At 36.2% G+C, this 18678-nt stretch overlaps 1 protein-coding gene across 1 annotated transcript; it reads left to right on the top strand.

Moving 5' to 3' along the window:
* Positions 1–618: 618 nt before the first annotated feature.
* On the top strand, positions 619–18001 carry LOC129217821 (beta-1,3-galactosyltransferase 5-like). The gene is made up of 2 exons (XM_054852161.1): positions 619–1045; positions 17312–18001. Exons 1-2 carry the CDS (start codon positions 619–621, stop codon positions 17887–17889), a joined length of 1005 nt encoding a protein of 334 aa, XP_054708136.1. The 3' UTR covers positions 17890–18001.
* The last annotated feature ends 677 nt before the right edge of the window (positions 18002–18678 follow it).

The following is an 18678-nucleotide window of genomic DNA, read 5'->3' as shown; positions in this document are numbered from 1 at the left end:
TGAAGGTAGAAAAGGGCATTTGTTATCACAGAAAATTTAAAACGAGATTTAAAAAGAATTTAGAATCAAAATATGGAATTTTGAAGTTGAATATTTTTTGTAATTGATGCCGAAGTATTGATGTGCTTACCAGAACTACTTTGACGTACGAGGAAAATAAATACATCGCAGATACTGTGAAGGTATTAATAGTGACTCTTCACATTTGCGCTAAAAAACCTTAAAGGGAATGAAAAAAAAAATTCTTAACAAAGTTCAACCTTTCGTACCTGATGTAAAAGTATATACGAACAACTTAGAACTGTAGTAACGATGAAATATTTATGTATGAACATTGCCTACTTCGTAAGAAACTAAATCTTTAACTCAGGTGAAAATTAGTAATTATACTACAGAAAGAGTAAACAAATTCCTTTAGAAATAATGGATCAACAGAATGAAAAAATAAGAAAACTTCGATCAGACATACGAAATCACACGTCCATACCACCACACTCAATCATGAAACGGTATTCAAAAGTGGCACCAAATGCTTTGTGCATTATGCCCCGAAAAGCGATAGCTTGGATCATGTTGGCCATGGCAGTTCTGACAATCGTTTCATTCATATCGATAGAAATGCGAAGATTGATATCGATCAACAACCTGCTCAATCAAAGAGCGTTGCAAGGCCACATGTTGATGCATTACCTGAAGACCCTCAAGAATGAAACCACGATGGAACCGAAGGAAATGGCTAATCTCAACCATTCTGTAGAAGTCCTTTCGGTCGCGACTAAGACACCGATTTGGCACATCGAAGATCTTTTCGAGGAACAGCCTCACTGCTCCAGCAAGCCCTTTCTGCTGGTACTGGTGGCGACAGCACCAGAAAACTTCGAACGCAGAAATGCGATCAGGAAAACTTGGGCTGGTTCCGAGAGACAGAAGCATTGGATCACGCGAACACATGCTAAGACGGTGTTCCTCATAGGTCTATCCACAACGAAGTTCCTGAACGTCCTAACACAGAATGAAAATGAGCAATATGGAGATGTCTTATTAGGTAAGTAACAGTACAGGTTGACTCAAAAAGAATGGTGGGGTTTCAAAAAAGAGGAATCTTGAATTTACATCTCTTTGGTGGAGCTTGAATGAAAGAGCGAGTTAAGTTTTGCTAGATGTCTTACAACCGTACAGGTTGATTCAGGGGGTTTCATAATAAGAGGAATCTTGGATCTACAACTCTTTGGTAGAGCTTGAATGAAAGAGCGAGTTGTTAGGTCTAGCTAGATGTCTTTGCGTAAGTAACAATACAGGTTGACTCAAAAAGAATTTCAAGGTTTCATTTCATAATAAGGCATATTAGGGGATATTAGATTTACTACTCTTTGGTGGAGCTTGAATGAAAGAGCAAGATGTAAAGTCTAGCTAGATGTCTTTGCGTAAGTAACAATATAGGTTGACTCAAAAAGAATGGTGAGGTTTCATGAACTACCGATTAGGGAATATTAGATCTACAACTCTTTGGTGGAGCTTCAATGAAAGAGCAAGTTGTAAAGTCTAGCTAGATGCCTTTGCGTAAGTACCAATTCAGGTTGACTCAAAAAGAATGGTGAGGTTTCAAACTAAGGCAACTGATTTGGGAATACTAGATCTACTGCTCTTTGCTAGAGCTTAAATGAGAGAGCAACTTTTCTGTTGTCAAGTTACCCCTAACCCAGTGTGAGTTTCCCCCAATTTTTATCCTAACTACACCGCTGTCCATGGGAAAGTGGAAATAGTGGTTTATTTCCCCATGAATTTCATATAGGTAGATAATGGTGATATATGCAATCTGTTCAGAAACTTTAAAGTTTCTGCACCTACAACATTCAATATGCGGCCCATAGGTCATTTAAAAAGAAAAATCATACAAAAAATTAAATTATGCGCTTGAATTTATGTAAAATACACACAAAAGTGTCATTTACAAGAACATTTATTCTTCCAAAAAAATATGAAAGTGACAAACTCAGTTGTTTCCATTTTCCTCAGAGTACAGCATGCACGCTGTGCATGAATTATGAAAACACCTAAATTCCGCATCAAAAAAGCACGAAAGATGAAATTCATAACTAAATGCTCTTAGCAACCTTTCGCATAAAGAATCAAACTAGTTGAAACGAAACCAGTTATTTCGCACTTAAATAAACTTGCTGAAGAGGAAAATGGAGGATATCTTAGCTTCAAAAAAAACAACTTTTTTCAGTGATTTCAGAGAGCAATGACGCCTACACTATTGTTTGTAAACACGCGAAACTTTAAGAATGTTTTCTTTATGTTGCCTATTTCTCAATGACTTAGTTTCAAAAATGATCACAAGTTCGGCAATAGAGTTGTGTTTATTTACCCTAACCGAACCTAATAGCTATTGAAGCGAAATATGACCCTAAAAGTCATTTGAGCGAAATATTAGTTCTAATAGTCACCCAGCAAAATCAGGGCAACAGTCATACAATCAGTAAAAATGGACCGCACAACGCTCATTTCATCGTATGAGCTTCAGGAACTCCCCCCCCCCCCAGACCTATATTTCGACTTCAAAGCCATTCTTCCGCATACTTCAATTTTTAATTTTATCTTTAAAATTTCCTCTTTCTTTTTATCTTAAATCTTCTCTTTAAATTTTCTGCATGCTTGTAATTTGCATTTATTTGAATCCTTCAAAACGTACCTTCAAAATACCCAAACAACAAAATCTATTTTACATCGTTTGTCTGTTGCTTCCCTGTCAACTGACGAAATTTGGGGAAATCCTGGAGAAAATTGTGCGAAACGTTTTACATTCGAATTCTCCTCGAACCACTGCTGTGGTTGTTTTTAGACTTTCAACGAGACACGATTGTCAAAATGCCTATTTGTACTCTTTTTTTTTACCTGACGGATTCTCCAAATCGTTCTCAGGGCCGGCTCTAGTATTGCCCTAGGCGATATTAACAAGTGCCGTCCCTCCCCTCCCCCTATTGAATTAAAATAACTTTATTAAATAATATGTTAATAAAATAAAAATAATAGTAAAGTTCTTAAAATTAAAGTGAGTTTCTAGTTAAATTCCAAACTGGGTTTTGCATATCCAAGCACCGGTACACTTTAAATTGTCTTTTTTGCCAAAAGTAGTGCATCTTTTGGCCAGGGCCAGATTTAGACCAAACGGGGCCCTAAGCTATTTCAGGAATGGGGCCCTACAAAATATCAGGAAAAAATAGGCAAACAATTTTTAAAAAAAAGTTTTATGCTTTTTTGCAAATGCACAGTAAAACTTGTTTTTGATTCGACTAACAAATGAGAGCAATCAAAACAGAGAGAATTCAGGGAAGAAAAAAGGTAATGTATTCAATCGGCTTTCGGTAAAATTAGTTTTTGATCACCCTTTCAACCCTCCGACAAATAAAACACTGAATTAAATATAAAAAGATCAATAGTAAAAAATGCTTCAAAAGAAATTTTGTACAGATTTAGAAAATAATTTACTGTGCGCATTTAAATAATTCAAAATTTATTTACTTGATCTTCTATCTATCTATACATATAATAAAACTAGTATGTTGTGGCCATCACGAAACTTTCTTCTATATTTTTCTTTTTTTTTCTGATCCCTCCCCATGCTTGACGAGGAAGCAATATTCCCAACAAAAACAAAATTACACATGCAAAAACTTGACTACCATCCCAATGTCTGAATTATTGCAAAAGCAAAGCAAAGAGCGAAAATTGAAAGTTATTTTAAAAGCCTTGCTTGAATTAATTACAAATATTTTATTTGTTAACAAACATAAGATGGCAACAGTTAAAAATTTTAAATCATTGAGATAATATTTCCGATCATTTTCATTCAATTAAAATCACGAGAAATACGCAGACGACAATCTATTACGATTTATCTTTCTTATTGTTGCATTAATAAAGCTATTTTTATTCAAAAAAAAAAAAAAAAATCAACACCTCTTGGAGCGATTGGCGTCAAAATTGAACCAAAGCCTGTTTACATATGGATTCACATATATTCCAAATTTCAACCAGAACGTAGCATTACTTCTTGAGATAGGGCACTCACAATGGAAAAAAAGAACGGGCGATTGCGCTACCCCCTTTTTAGCTGTTGACACCAAAATAAAATCAGCTCTTATACCCACTAAGGACTACTTGCCGATAAATTTTTCTTTCATTCTGTTCATTATTTCTTGAGATACAGCAGTCACAATTGACGACAAAAAACGTTCTATAGCTCAACCCCCGTTTGAGTTATTGACACCAAAATTGAATCAGCACCTGTTCCTGTTAATGGCAACATATGGATCAAATTTTGTCTGATTCCGCCAGTTAGTTCCTGAGGAATAGCAAGCACGCGTAACTCAAAAAACATCCCATTGCTCCACCCCCCTTGGAGGAATTCGCGCCAAAAACCAATGGGCACAAGTTCACATAGGGGCACATATGTGTACCAAATTTCGTTCGATTTCATGCGGTAGTTTTTGCTGTAGAGCGGCCACAAAAAACTGGTCACACACAGACGTGACACACACACACACATACATACATACACACACACAGACAGACAGACATTTTCCAAAAATAGTCGAAATGGACTCAGCACACCTCAAAACGTTCGAATCCGTCAAAATTCGAAATTCGAAAATTTGCACGAATCCAATACTTTCTTCTATGTATTAGATCAGCGGTTCCCAACCTTTTCCCCCTTGCGAACCCCTTCCAAACCCCGAAAGAAGTTGGCGAACCCCTTGGGTACTAAGTAATAAGTAACAAGCAAAAAAAAAAAAAAAAAAAATTGCGCGGGCACACAACTACACATAGACAATAAAATTTCTGAGATTTAGTTTGATGCTGCTGCATAGTTTATAACAAGAACGAAAGCATAATTGTAAAATATTGAATTGCAAATATTACTACGAACTAAAATGATCGCTAAAAAATGAATGAACAACAAATTCAACAAAAAATAAACACAGTGATTATTTTGTGTTGAGCTTCAATCAACTTCAAAATTATGAAAATAGAATGTTTGGAACAAAGAGGCTCTAAAAGTTTGGCTGAAATTTTTCTGACCCTAGGGTACATTTATCTCTATTATCACTAAATCAGAAGTGAATTAAATATTCATCTTTAAAATACCTTTCAGAGAACTCTCAGATTAACTAAATGAAATTTTTTTTCTTACTGTAAAATGAGAAAGATCTCTCTAAGTCTTCTTGAAAAAGACTACGAGCCTAGCTGTTTGATAAAGATTTACTGCTTACATCAATTGTTTGATTGCCGAAAAATTTTCTTGTAATTATGCTATAAATGCGGTGTAAACTGCGTATATTGAAAAATAATAGAAGCGTATATTTTCAATATACGCATTTACACTAATTTTTACTCTAAAGGTAATTTTAACAAAACAAATATTGTTAAGCTCACTCACTACAAGAAAAATTTTCTGCACAAATCTCATAAATTCCTTATTTACATACAGCGCAAACTAAGTTGCATGGTTAAATTCCGTTGATTTTTTTTTTACTGCTTAAACTTAACACTGCCAAACTTTCACCCTCGAAAATTTTCTATAGTAATGAATTTTTCATACTTCCTGCGGTATTTTTAGTTGCTAACCGTTCTTTCCCTTTTCCAACAATAAAGCTCGAAGTAAATTATAGTGTATGTAGGGTGAAAATTATAACAACAAGCAAGCGCGTGATCACACTTCTATGCATTTTTGACTCAATATAAGAAAAGAGCGATAGACCTTCGTCAGACGACTCAAATGGTAAAGAAACTAAGCATGAAAATATTTTAGACGCTCGTATATGCTCCATACTCCATGTAATGTTTCCATCGAGTCAGAAAATCAGAGCTGTCTTTAGGGTCCCATCCAAATGGTTAAGCCACAAAAAGTGATAGGTACGGGGGATTCTGGAGTGAAGAATAGAGCCTTTTTAGCATGTCTTCAGGGCTATCACCTATAATTGTCAATCGAAGCACTAAAACCGGCACTTCGCAATGACGGACTAAATCATTTAAATGTAAAATATGTCAGGAAATAGGCAAATATTTTCAAGCTGAGAGTATCAAATGTGCGAGAGACAAATGAATAGAAAAGGAGCAAAATTTGGTTGAAACCGATTGAGCATTAAACTTCATCAGAAACAGGCATGTTAAAGCTCCGCCATTACAATATTTTTTTTTGTGAACCCACTGAAAACCTCTCGCGAACCCCCAGGGGTTCGCGAACCACCGGTTGGGAAACGCTGTATTAGATATAGAAGAAAGTAATAAGATGTTTGTGTGTGTGTGGCGCGCATCCCGGGAAAACGGTAAGGCCCAGAAAGATGAAATTTGGTATACAGGTGTAGTTTTTGCTGAAGTTGTGCACCTCGGGCTTCGATTTTTGATATTTTAATTAGAAAAAAATTTATTTAATGTTTTATGTGATTTTTAGCACTTTTTAACCTCACAGACCCCGAACCAATCGCGCCAGACAAATATTTTTGGTACTATAGTGTCGGAAATTTAATTTTAAATATGATGAACAAAAAAATTTTGAAGATAGAGCATTTTTTGTATTTTTTATGAATTTTTGAAAAAACCTTTAATTTGCATGTTTTCCTGGGTTTTATTTTTACTTTCTTCTATATCTAATATATAGAAGAAAGTATTGGATTCGTGCAAATTTTCGAATTTCGAATTTTGACGGATTCGAACGTTTTTAGGTGTGCTGAGTCCATTTCGACCATTTTTGGAAAATGTCTGTCTGTCTGTGTGTGTGTATGTATATGTGTGTGTGTGTGTGTGTGTGTATGTATGTGTGTCACGTCTGTGTGTGACCAGTTTTTTGTGGCCGCTCTACAACAAAAACTACCGCATGAAATCGAACGAAATTTAGTACACATATGTGCCCCTATGTGAACTTGTGCCCATTAGTTTTTGGCGCGAATTCCTCCAAGGGGGGTGGAGCAATGGGACGTTTTTCGAGTTACGCGTGCTTGCTATTCCTCAGGAAGTTACTGGCGGAATCAAACAAAATTTGGTCCATATGTTGGTATTAACAGGAACAGGTGCTGATTCAATTTTGGTGTCAATAACTCAAACGGGGGTTGAGCTATAGAACGTTTTTTGTCGTCAATTGTGACTGCTGTATCTCAAGAAATAATGAACGGAATGAAAGAAAAATTTATCGGCAAGTAGCCCTTAGTGGGTATAAGAACTGATTTTATTTTTGTGTCAACAGCTAAAAAGGGGGTAGCGCAATCACCCGTTCTTTTTTTCCATTTTGAGTGCCCTATCTCAAGAATAATGCTACGTTCTGGTTGAAATTTGGAATATATGTGAATCCATATGTAAACAGGCTTTGGTTCTATTTTGACGCCGATCGCTCCAAGAGGTGTTGATTTTTTTTTTTTTTGCGAATAAAAATATTTTTATTAATGCAACAATAAGAAAGATAAATCGTAATAGATTGTCGTCTGCGTATTTCTCGTGATTTTAATTGTATGGAAATGATAGGAAATATTATCTCAATGATTTAAAATTTTTAACTGTTGCCATCTTATGTTTGTTAACAAATAAAATATTTGTAATTAATTCAAGCAAGGCTTTTAAAATAACTTTCAATTTTCGCTCTTTGCTTTGCTTTTGCAATAATTCATACATTGGAATGGTCGTCAAGTTTTTTCATGTGTCATTTTGTTTTTGTTGGGAATATTGCTTCCTCGTCAAGCATGGGGAGGGATCAGAAAAAAAAAAAGAAAAATATAGAAGAAAGTTTCGTGATGGCCACAACATACTAGTTACTTTCTTCTATATCTAATATATAGAAGAAAGTATTGGATTCGTGCAAATTTTCGAATTTTGAATTTTGACGGATTCGAACGTTTTAAGGTGTGCTGAGTCCATTTCGACTATTTTTGGAAAATGTCTGTCTGTCTGTGTGTGTGTGTGTGTATGTATGTGTGTGTGTGTGTCACGTCTGTGTGTGACCAGTTTTTTGTGGCCGCTCTACAGCAAAAACTACCGCATGAAATCGAACGAAACTTGGTACACATATGTGCCCCTATGTGAACTTGTGCCCATTGGTTTTTGGCGCGAATTCCTCCAAGGGGGGTGGAGCAATGGGACGTTTTTTGAGTTACGTGTGCTTGCTATTCCTCAGGAAGTAAAAGGCGGAATCAAACAAAATTTGGTCCATATGTTGCCATTAACAGGAACAGGTGCTGATTCAATTTTGGTGTCAATAACGCAAACGGGGGTTGAGCTATAGAACGTTTTTTGTCGTCAATTGTGACTGCTGTATCTCAAGAAATAATGAACGGAATGAAAGAAAAATTTATCGGCAAGTAGCCCTTAGTGGGTATAAGAACTGATTTTATTTTTGTGTCAACAGCTAAAAAGGGGGTAGCGCAATCACCCGTTCTTTTTTTCCATTTTGAGTGCCCTATCTCAAGAAGTAATGCTACGTTCTGGTTGAAATTTGGAATATATGTGAATCCATTTGTAAACAGGCTTTGGTTCAATTTTGACGCCGATCGCTCCAAGAGGTGTTGATTTTTTTTTTTTTTTTTTTTTTTTTTTTTTGCGAATAAAAATATTTTTATTAATGCAACAATAAGAAAGATAAATCGTAATAGATTGTCGTCTGCGTATTTCTCGTGATTTTAATTGTATGGAAATGATAGGAAATATTATCTCAATGATTTAAAATTTTTAACTGTTGCCATCTTATGTTTGTTAACAAATAAAATATTTGTAATTAATTCAAGCAAGGCTTTTAAAATAACTTTCAATTTTCGCTCTTTGCTTTGCTTTTGCAATAATTCAGACATTGGGATGGTCGTCAAGTTTTTGCATGTGTAATTTTGTTTTTGTTGGGAATATTGCTTCCTCGTCAAGCATGGGGAGGGATCAGAAAAAAAAAGAAAAATATAGAAGAAAGTTTCGTGATGGCCACAACATACTAGTTCAGACATTGGGATGGTCGTCAAGTTTTGCATGTGTAATTTTGTTTTTGTTAGGAATATTGCTTCCTCGTCAAGCATGGGGAGGGATCAGAAAAAGGAAAAATATAGAAGAAAGTTTCGTGATGGCCACAACATACTAGTTGGAAAATGTCTGTCTGTCTGTGTGTGTGTGTGTCACGTCTGTGTGTGACCAGTTTTTTGTGGCCGCTCTACAGCAAAAACTACTGCATGAAATCGAACGAAATTTGGTACACATATGTGCCGCTATGTGAACTTGTGCCCATTGGTTTTTGGCGCGAATCCCTCCAAGGGGGGTGGAGCAATGGGACGTTTTTTGAGTTACGTGTGCTTGCTATTCCTCAGGAAGTAAAAGGCGGAATCAAACAAAATTTGGTCCATATGTTGCCATTAACAGGAACAGGTGCTGATTCAATTTTGGTGTCAATAACTCAAACGGGGGTTGAGCTATAGAACGTTTTTTGTCGTCAATTGTGACTGATGTATCTCAAGAAATAATGAACGGAATGAAAGAAAAATTTATCGGCAAGTAGCCCTTAGTGGGTATAAGAGCTGATTTTATTTTGGTATCAACAGCTAAAAAGGGGGTAGCGCAATCACCCGTTCTTTTTTTCCATTGTGAGTGCCCTATCTCAAGAAGTAATGCTGCGTTCTGGTTGAAATTTGGAATATATGTGAATCCATATGTAAACAGGCTTTGGTTCAATTTGGACGCCAATCGCTCCAAGAGGTGTGGATTTTTTTTTTTTTTTTTTTGCGAATAAAAATAGCTTTATTAATGCAACAATAAGAAAGATAAATCGTAATAGATTGTCGTCTGCGTATTTCCCGGGATTTTAATTGTATGGAAATGATAGGAAATATTATCTCAATGATTTAAAATTTTTAACTGTTGCCATCTTATGTTTGTTAATAAATAAAATATTTGTAATTAATTTAAGCAAGACTTTTAAAATAACTTTCATTTTTCGCTTTTTGCTTTGCTTTTGCAATAATTCAAACATTGGAATGGTCGTCAAGTTTTTTCATGTAAAATTTTGTTTTTGTTGGGAATATTGCTTCCTCATCAAGCATGGGGAGGGATCAGAAAAAAAAAGGAAAAATATAGAAGAAAGTTTCGTAATGGCCACAACATACTAGTTTTCTAATATCATCCTGCGAGAAGTATCAAAGCCTCATTTCTGAAATTTAAGTTGGTAATAGTAAAAACATTTCGCCCTCTTCAGAAGAAAAAAGTTCTTAAAAATACGCAATAGTTTTTTTTTTTTTTTACAATTTTTTTAATGCTGAACTTATGCCTGTGACGTCACTACTTGGGTTTCGATTCGATATTTACGATGGAATCTTAATCGCAAGCAATGTTAATCTTTTTTTTTTACTATATAGCTTACTTCATTTTCTGACGTGATGACCACGTGTTTTTTCGGCAGCGCTTGCTTTTTTTCTTTCCTTTTTTTTTTTGTTTTATTTAGGGATTGCATCTATTTCTTTTTCCATCCTCCCCCCCCCCCCCAAGCTGGACCTTTCGCTGTATCTATATTACGTTACATTTCATAGTTGTGCGCATTAATTCAATAAAAACAGCGAGATATTTTTTTATCTTTGTCAAACGCTACTTTTTGCACACTGCGGGGAATTTGAGCTTTTTTTTTTTTTGCTCTACTTAAATGAAAAAAAGCGGTTTTTTGAGTGTTCTTTGTTTTTATTAGGAAATTTGTGAGGAGGTCAAAATAAATAGAGATGGATAAGAAAATGTAGAGATAGATTGTAAAGGTAGATAGCCGCCGAAGGCGGCAATCTTGGCGTAAAAATGTGAATGGCACAAAAAAAAGATAGTGATGGATTGATTAATACTGCTGCCAAATTTATTTAAACAACCGCCGAAGGCGGCAAACTTGAAGTAAAAAGGTAAATGACAAGTTAGGCAAACAGCCGCCGTAGGTGGCTGCTTGCACATTGGGTGTCAATGCCCCTCCCTCCCCCACATACACCATGACTTTGAAAAAACAATGCTTTCACATAAAAATGGAAGTGCTTTTTGTTATTTTTCTACAAAATTTGCATGAAGAGTACGTCGTTTGTGTCTCCCCTCCCCCTCCTTTAAAAATATTCCAAACGACGAAACTGGAGACAGATCTAGAAAATATTTTATTCAAATTATTAATGATATAGATAGATATAGATTGATTGACACCGCCACGAAATTTATTTAAGCAGCCGCCGATGGCGGCAACATTGGCGTAAAAAAACGAATGATAATACTGATTTATAGAGAAAAACATTGATTAACGTCGTCGCTAAATTGTTTAAGCAGCCGCCGAAGGCGGCACCCCTGGCGTAAAAAGGCGGACCAGCTGGTCGCCGCAGGCGGCTACTAAGAAATAAAATAGAAGCAAAAAATCTTTGTTTAGAAGTTTCAAAGGCATACCTAATTATTTTCAAGGACTGTAGATCAATTAAAATTATTTAAGGCGCTTCAATTGCACTTTCCAGTCTCTGACATTTTAATACTCGAGTGTATATTTTTACAAAATTGTTATAACTTAGTAAGAAACAGCTTTTTTAAGTTTAAAAGAAAAAAAATAAACTACATATTTCTCATTAGACCAACGTTTTCAATTACAAGTAGTAAATGGAAGTAAGATAAAAGCAAGCACTAACAAAATTTTTTCCAAAATACTGCATTCGGGATTAAATAAATAGCAAGATATGAGTCACAAAAATTTATCTTAAGTAATATGTTACAGAAGCGAGAGAACCATGATTTTTACATTTTTGATGCATGATGTAACAAGGAGCTGAATTTGATACATTTTGGAATTCCCCCCCCCCCCCTCCTGTTTGCTAGAAATTTTAAAATTCAAGATTTGTAGACACTTTTCCAAAGTTTTCTAGCACTTGAAAATTCACGCAATTTGCCGCTTCTAAAGTTAAGTTGAATTTCTAGTTAAATTCCGGAATATGTTTTGCATATCCATCCAAACACTGTAACACTCTTTTTTTTTCTTTTCCTAGCATTAAAACAGTGAATTTTATGGCATTGAAACAAATATTCATTCTTGAAAAAAATGTTTCGACTTCGACATTTGCTGCCCTAGGCGGCCGCCTACCCCAGGAGCCCGGCCTGCCCATTCTTTATGTACAAGATAGACAACTCATAGACGCTACTCATTTGGTTGATTGCTCTGCACTAAATATTTTTAATTGTGTAGCCGGAGATATTGGAGAACCCGTGGTCAAATGACCTAATGGTGAATAGACCCGGCATTTGAGAAGTAAATACAGTAAACTCCCGATTATCGGCGGTCCGATTATCCGCGGTTCGGATTATCCGCGGGGCTTTTAACTTTTTTTTTCTTCAACGGTGGTGACTTACGATTATGTTATTGCATGTTTATAGCTTTTTCATATATTTTTTTGAATCAGTGTTATTGTTTTTCCTATAACTTTTCAAAATGTGTGAGTTTTATTCCTATTTTTCAGCTATTGTATACGCAGTATTGTTTTTTACCTATACTTCGGATTATCCGCGGTTTCACTTATCCGCGGTTACCGTGCCACCCTAATCCGCGGATAATCGGGAGTTTACTGTAAATCTTTTTTACATAATCTATGTCAAATGTTTTGTTCATTCCACTTAAGTTCTTCTTGTTTTTTTCATTCCACAAAAGGAAACCACCTTTTAATTCAGGATTTATATATGCTTATCTAAATCATGGTGGCAAAGAGCTATTTTTTATGAAGTGAAACTTTTTATGCGAGGGCATTAAAATTCAGACCTACAACTTTTTCGTGTAACAAAAAATGGTGGCGGTAAACATTGTTTCGGTTAGAGTGGGAGCAGTGTCTCGCTTGCCTTCGGGTGTCGGAGAAGATTGAGATACACGCTCTTCTCGCTATTTTTCCTTCTTGTTGTCCATGGTTGCGTGTATAACTGCGTTCAGGTGGCGCACAGTGGGGTGAAAACGCAAAAAGCGCTTTAAAATTGTGTTTTTCCTGTTTTTAATCAATTGTGGATTAATAACAAAGCACAGACCTACCTCTTAGGCAACCAGAACTGGAATTTTAGAGCCCTTCGTCTACTACAAAGCTAAAGGGAGCATTTAGACAGATGAAGAAACTTGAGTGCGGGAATTAAAAAAAATTGCTTTTAAGCAGTTTATAATTTTTTTCTTATGAAAGGCGGGTATATTTAATATATCTCGTGTCCAACGACAGCAATTGGACAAAAAAAAAAAAAAAAAAAAAAAGAATAATCGAATATTCAAACCGAAAATCAGTTTTGTTCAGCACCGCAAACTAGATAATAAAGTAACGGAACAATAAGTAGTTGTTAACATACTTTAAACACCTTAAATATGTTCAAAAGCTCTAAAAGCTACAATATGATCAAATGCCTTTACTTACGCGAGATTTCGAAGATTAATCCACGAAATTTTCAGTTTTGTACTTCATTCAATGTGAAAGTAAATTTCGTTGCAACTTCCTTCGTTCGCCATTCAAACTGAAGTTGTCGTTGGACGATAAGTCAGAGCGCATGCGCAAGGAGTCGCTCTCCTATTGAATGCTTTTTTAGCACTTTTGTTAACGTCGTTATTTTTTTCGAGGTTATTTTTTTCAAAACACTCGACAAAAAAATTTACTTTTATGTACTCTTTGAAATTAATATTAATTAGTCATATAAAAAGACCCTGAAAGGGAATTAGCTGCGTAAACCTGCGAACTTGAGAACCTGAGCACAAACAAATCGAAAAAACTCGTTCATTAAATGCCTGTGAAAACAAACAAGCGAGAGAGGTTTAAAAAACATTTTTCAGCGCTTTTTGGCATTATCGCCCCACTGTGCGGCTTGACGATCACTGAGCACTGCAGTTAGTTATCAACAGAGCATCTGTTAGCACACAAGTGTGCAGGGCCTGATTACCGCACAGGCCTACTAGGCCTGGGGCCCCTCTTCCTAAGAGGCCCCAAATTACTTAAAAGAATTATGCATAGCATTACAACTATACAAAAAACACACACATTTTTTAAATAATAGCCTTCAGGGGGCCTCAAAATTGATGTGGGCCTTGGGCCTCACTTTTAGTTAGTCGGGCCTTGCAAGTGTGCATGAATGTAAAAAACCACACGTCATGGAACAACAATTAATGCAGTTTTCTCACAGCTCCTAGAAAATTTAGAATCCAGTTTTTGTTTTTATTACTAACTAGTGGTACCCGCACAGCTTTACCCGCAAAAGAAAAATTAAAAGGTCTTTTGGTTCGCCTGTATATTTACAAATAATGTATGGAGAATTTTCTCGCCAATTGGCTTGTACCCATGTTACGGTTCCACGTTATGATAATTTCGTATCTCGCCAATTGGCTTGTGCCCATGTTACGGTTCCACGTTATGATAATTTTGTAATTTACTCGTCCATCTTATATTTTTGTTCTTAAAATTGGAATAGAAAAAGAACCACATCGAATTTTCGGAAAATCGCTTCGAGGTGCACACCTCCATGCTACAAACTAACTTTGTGCCAAATTTCATGAAAATCGGCGGAACGGTCTAGGCGCTATGTGCGTCACAGAGATCCAGACATCCAGATATCCTTCGGACAGAGAGACTTTCAGCTTTATTATTAGTAAAGATTTTAGCTGTCATACACCGATAAGTTCTCTTCTCAAGAACAAAGAGGTTGATGCACAGTAACACGTACGTAAATAAATGAATCATAAACACAATCTAAGCTATTCAAAAGTGATTCATGAATAATTAGTGTTTCCCAGCAATACACGAGTCTCACTTCTATCGTGTGTCTTTACGACACACCCAGTTTTTTTTTTTTTTCAAAAATCAGGATCTAAACTCAACTTTTTATATTCCATACAGAGGTACAGAGCACTAAGATTAAAATTAATAATTTTTTCATTTTACATGCTATGCCCGTAAATCGCATTCCAGAATACAAATCATCACAAAAGAAAAACTTGAAACTCATTTCCTGGCAAACTTGGTATTTCTGACTTAGTACATTGACACGTATGAAAGAGAATCCTACGATTGTATCCTACGATATATATACTGTTAAAACTACAGGTTGCGTTTCGCACCTTTCAGGGGTGAAACGCTTGTTCACCAGCGGCACCCGAAAGAGAGCCGAAATAGGGAAGTTGCAACCTATTAAATGTTCATATTTTGGCTATTGCATATTGTTAATTGACCCTCAAAACTAAAAAATTCACCATCGCCGAATTTTAAAACACCGTGGTTGATTTTTAATGAATTTTTAAAAATCCACGCGCAAAAGTGCGCTCTTCTGAAACGTCACGAGCCTACGTCACAGGGCGCGAATGGGCAGCCTTCCGCCGAAGATCCCTTGTTTTCGCCAGAGACATTTTGAGCGCGCTGATATTTTTATTTTTTAGAAATTCAATAATCCTTTTGAACACATTATGGAGGCCGGATTCGTTAAAGCACAATCTAAATAATCTTCCTCAAATAATATCAATGGTGAAATTCGAATATTTCCGAGAGGATGAGAGGTTTAATGTTCCTGAAACGCGAGGAGATAAGCCTTTTACGTTTCATCTTCGAAGTCGATGCACGTTCTTCGATTTCTCCCATGACATGGGAACCGGTTCGCTAGCGTTTCTCTCCTATCGGACGTCACTTCCTATGCCATCTGACGTCACAGGCGCTTGAACTTTAAAAATTAATTTAAAAAAAAATACTTATCGTATCGCAAAAATTTTTTCACCTATGATGTTCATACATGTTACTCTATCATACAAAAATAAAATTGAAAAATCGAAAACTTCCCTATTGCACCTTTAGCAAGGGTGAAAAACTGGCTCCCTTCACCCAACGTGCACCCTAGGTGAAAGATGGTACCCTAGGTGAGAAAAATGGCGCCTTTATTGCTTCCTATAGAGATTCCCCCCCCCCCTCCCGTGTTGTGTGAGTTTTTGAATACAATTGTGTTTTATTTATTTTTGATTTATATATACGAAGGCATTTGATCACATTTCAACTTTCGAACATAGTTTAGAAGTGTTCATGACTTTAATTTGTCTGTTCGTGCACTAACTTTCTTACATTCACACTTGGACTGCTCAGTAATTAATATGTTGTTGACAACTTTTAGTGCATGATCCGTACTGAAAATGAACAGGGAAGGAATTTATCAATCATTTGCCGGAACAACCAGAAATATTAGGAAACATTATAGATTAGAATCATGGGAAAATAAAAGCGTTTCATTAACGTTTAAAATTTTAATCGAGCATAACATATCAATACTTATTATGAGATTCGATATTTGAGTATCCTTATGCGTACAAGATAAATACTAATCTAAAAGCCCTTCGTTCCAATGTCAAGTTTTCCGTCAGATTAAAAATAAAAACGAGTAGATAACTACATTCGCTTCATGCAATAATGCCTAAGATATGTTAACCAAAACACGATGTGAAACTCATGAGTCAAACACTGAGGGAGAGAGATATATTTTCACGCGTTCCCCCCCCCCCCCCGCTGTTCTGTTCGTTTACACTACGTAGTTATTTCATTGAGAAGAAATAGACATTGACATATAGGCTGCTCGCGTCGATGTATTTTTATCCCGGAATTAGCTATTTAATTACCAGCTGATTTAAACGTTTTTATTTTTAATGTTGTTGTTGTTCAAGATAGTACTCATAGATAGTTTTAGGTAACAGTTTTGCAGGATATAAATAACAAGACATTAAATGTTTAATAAAGTAACGGAACAATAAGTAGTTGTTAACATACTTTAAACACTTTAAATATGTTCAAAAGCTCTAAAAGCTACAATATGATCAAATGCCTTTACTTACGCGAGATTTCGAAGATTAATCCACGAAATTTTCAGTTTTGTACTTCATTCAATGTGAAAGTAAATTTCGTTGCAACTTCCTTCGTTCGCCATTCAAACTGAAGTTGTCGTTGGACGATAAGTCAGAGCGCATGCGCAAGGAGTCGCTCTCCTATTGAATGCTTTTTTAGCACTTTTGTTAACGTCGTTCAACCACTGAGGAACCAAAAGCACCTTGACGACACTTCCTAGCCTCCGTTGCTCCCTGAGGTACCGTTTTTTCCCCCTAGTGTGAAATTCTTTACCCCTGTGGCACTTCTGGTTTTAACAGTGTATATGTGATTAACTTTCACTGTTCAATCTTGGTCAGCTGATTTGCTTCTTTGAATTTAGGTAAATTTGACCTCCTCGGGTTCTTATTAAAGACTAAGCATAGATACTGCATCATGCTATGTACTTTTATTTGTATACAAATTAATACTATGAAAAATTTCACCCGTAGGGTCATACGTGGACACTTACCGAAATTTGACAGCAAAAGTTATGCATGGATTCACATGGGCTTTCAAACAGTGCAAGCCGATGTTCCTCCTGAAGACAGACGATGACTGTTTCGTCAACTTACATCTCCTGACGGAATTCCTTCGGAAGTACAATCCTATTCGAACAAATCTCTACGCAGGACGTATAAGGTGGTCAGCTCCAGTTATAAGGGACCCGACCAGCAGGTGGTACGTATCGGACAAAGAGTACAGGGGATCCAGATACGCTCCTTACGTCAGTGGTGCAGGGTATGTCATGAGTCTGGATGTACTTCACAAACTGGTGCAGCTGTCTGGAAAGGTGGACGTATTTCCGAACGAGGATGCATATGTGGGGTACGTCTTGAACTTTGCCAGGGTGAGGCCGACATACAGTGCGCGATTTGTGACACACAACGGACCTTGGCAAGTGTGCAATTTTTTGTATTTGTTCGTAGTGCATCATGTGAAACCATCAAGACAAAAAGAATTCCAGGATATGGTAGATTTGGCAAGGCAGAAATGCCCAGAAAGTGATGTTGCAAGGGACTGGGTTTGAGAATTGGGAGTTTTGTGCAACAGGGTGGCGACAGAAATTGGAAAAAAAAGTTCCCTGACTTTTCCCTGATTAAGTTCACCAAATTTCCCTGATTTACGTTACCAATGATAATGGCTTCTTTTCTTTGCCCTACCTGAAAAGCATTACATCTATATATATAAAAATAATAGTTTAAAAAACTAAAAAAACACGCTTTCGTAGCAAAGTGAACTAAAAAGTGAAAAATAATCTTTGGATGATAGTAGTTGACCAATCACTTAATTTTAATGTAATATAAAAAAGTGTGGGGTGCTCTGTCTATTTACATTTTTGCTTGGACACCAAATGGAAGAAATTAAAGACAACTGATAAGAAACCCCCGAGCTTTTTTGTATTACATTAAAATTAAGTGATTGGTCAACTACTATCATCCAAAGATTATTTTTCACTTTTTAGTTCACTTTGCTACGAAAGCGTGTTTTTTTAGTTTTTTAAACTATTATTTTATTTTTCTGCTTTTTAGTCTTATGTGGGAGAATTATCAGGCGACGAAATTATTTATAAAACGAGTGCGAGGTAATATCATAAAGTTAAGACAAGGGCACCCCGATAGGAAGCTACTGTGAGGGAAGAGGGAAGGCAGTAAGTCACAATTTCGAGGTTTTCGTTTTTTCACAGAAAAAGCAGAAAAACGCAGAAGCCAACGGCATGGGATGAGCAACAAGTCAATCGGCGAAATGTTTTAGTTTCTTCTAGCGACGGAAGATGGCACTCGCATGTAGTCCACGATACTTGGCCTGGTATATTTTT

Source organism: Uloborus diversus, chromosome 2, assembly GCF_026930045.1.
Source record: "Uloborus diversus isolate 005 chromosome 2, Udiv.v.3.1, whole genome shotgun sequence".
Taxonomy (NCBI): Eukaryota; Metazoa; Arthropoda; class Arachnida; order Araneae; family Uloboridae; genus Uloborus; species Uloborus diversus.
Note: the sequence above shows the minus strand (reverse complement) of the source record. Positions and strands in the feature narration are given on the sequence as shown.

Excerpts from the sequence above, each read along its gene's own strand:
- LOC129217821 (XM_054852161.1), top strand. The coding sequence starts at position 619 with ATGCGAAGATTGATATCGATCAACAACCTGCTCAATCAAAGAGCGTTG. Across the intron at positions 1,046-17,311 it reads ATATGGAGATGTCTTATTAG|GGTCATACGTGGACACTTAC; the intron begins GTAAGTAACAGT and ends TTTCACCCGTAG.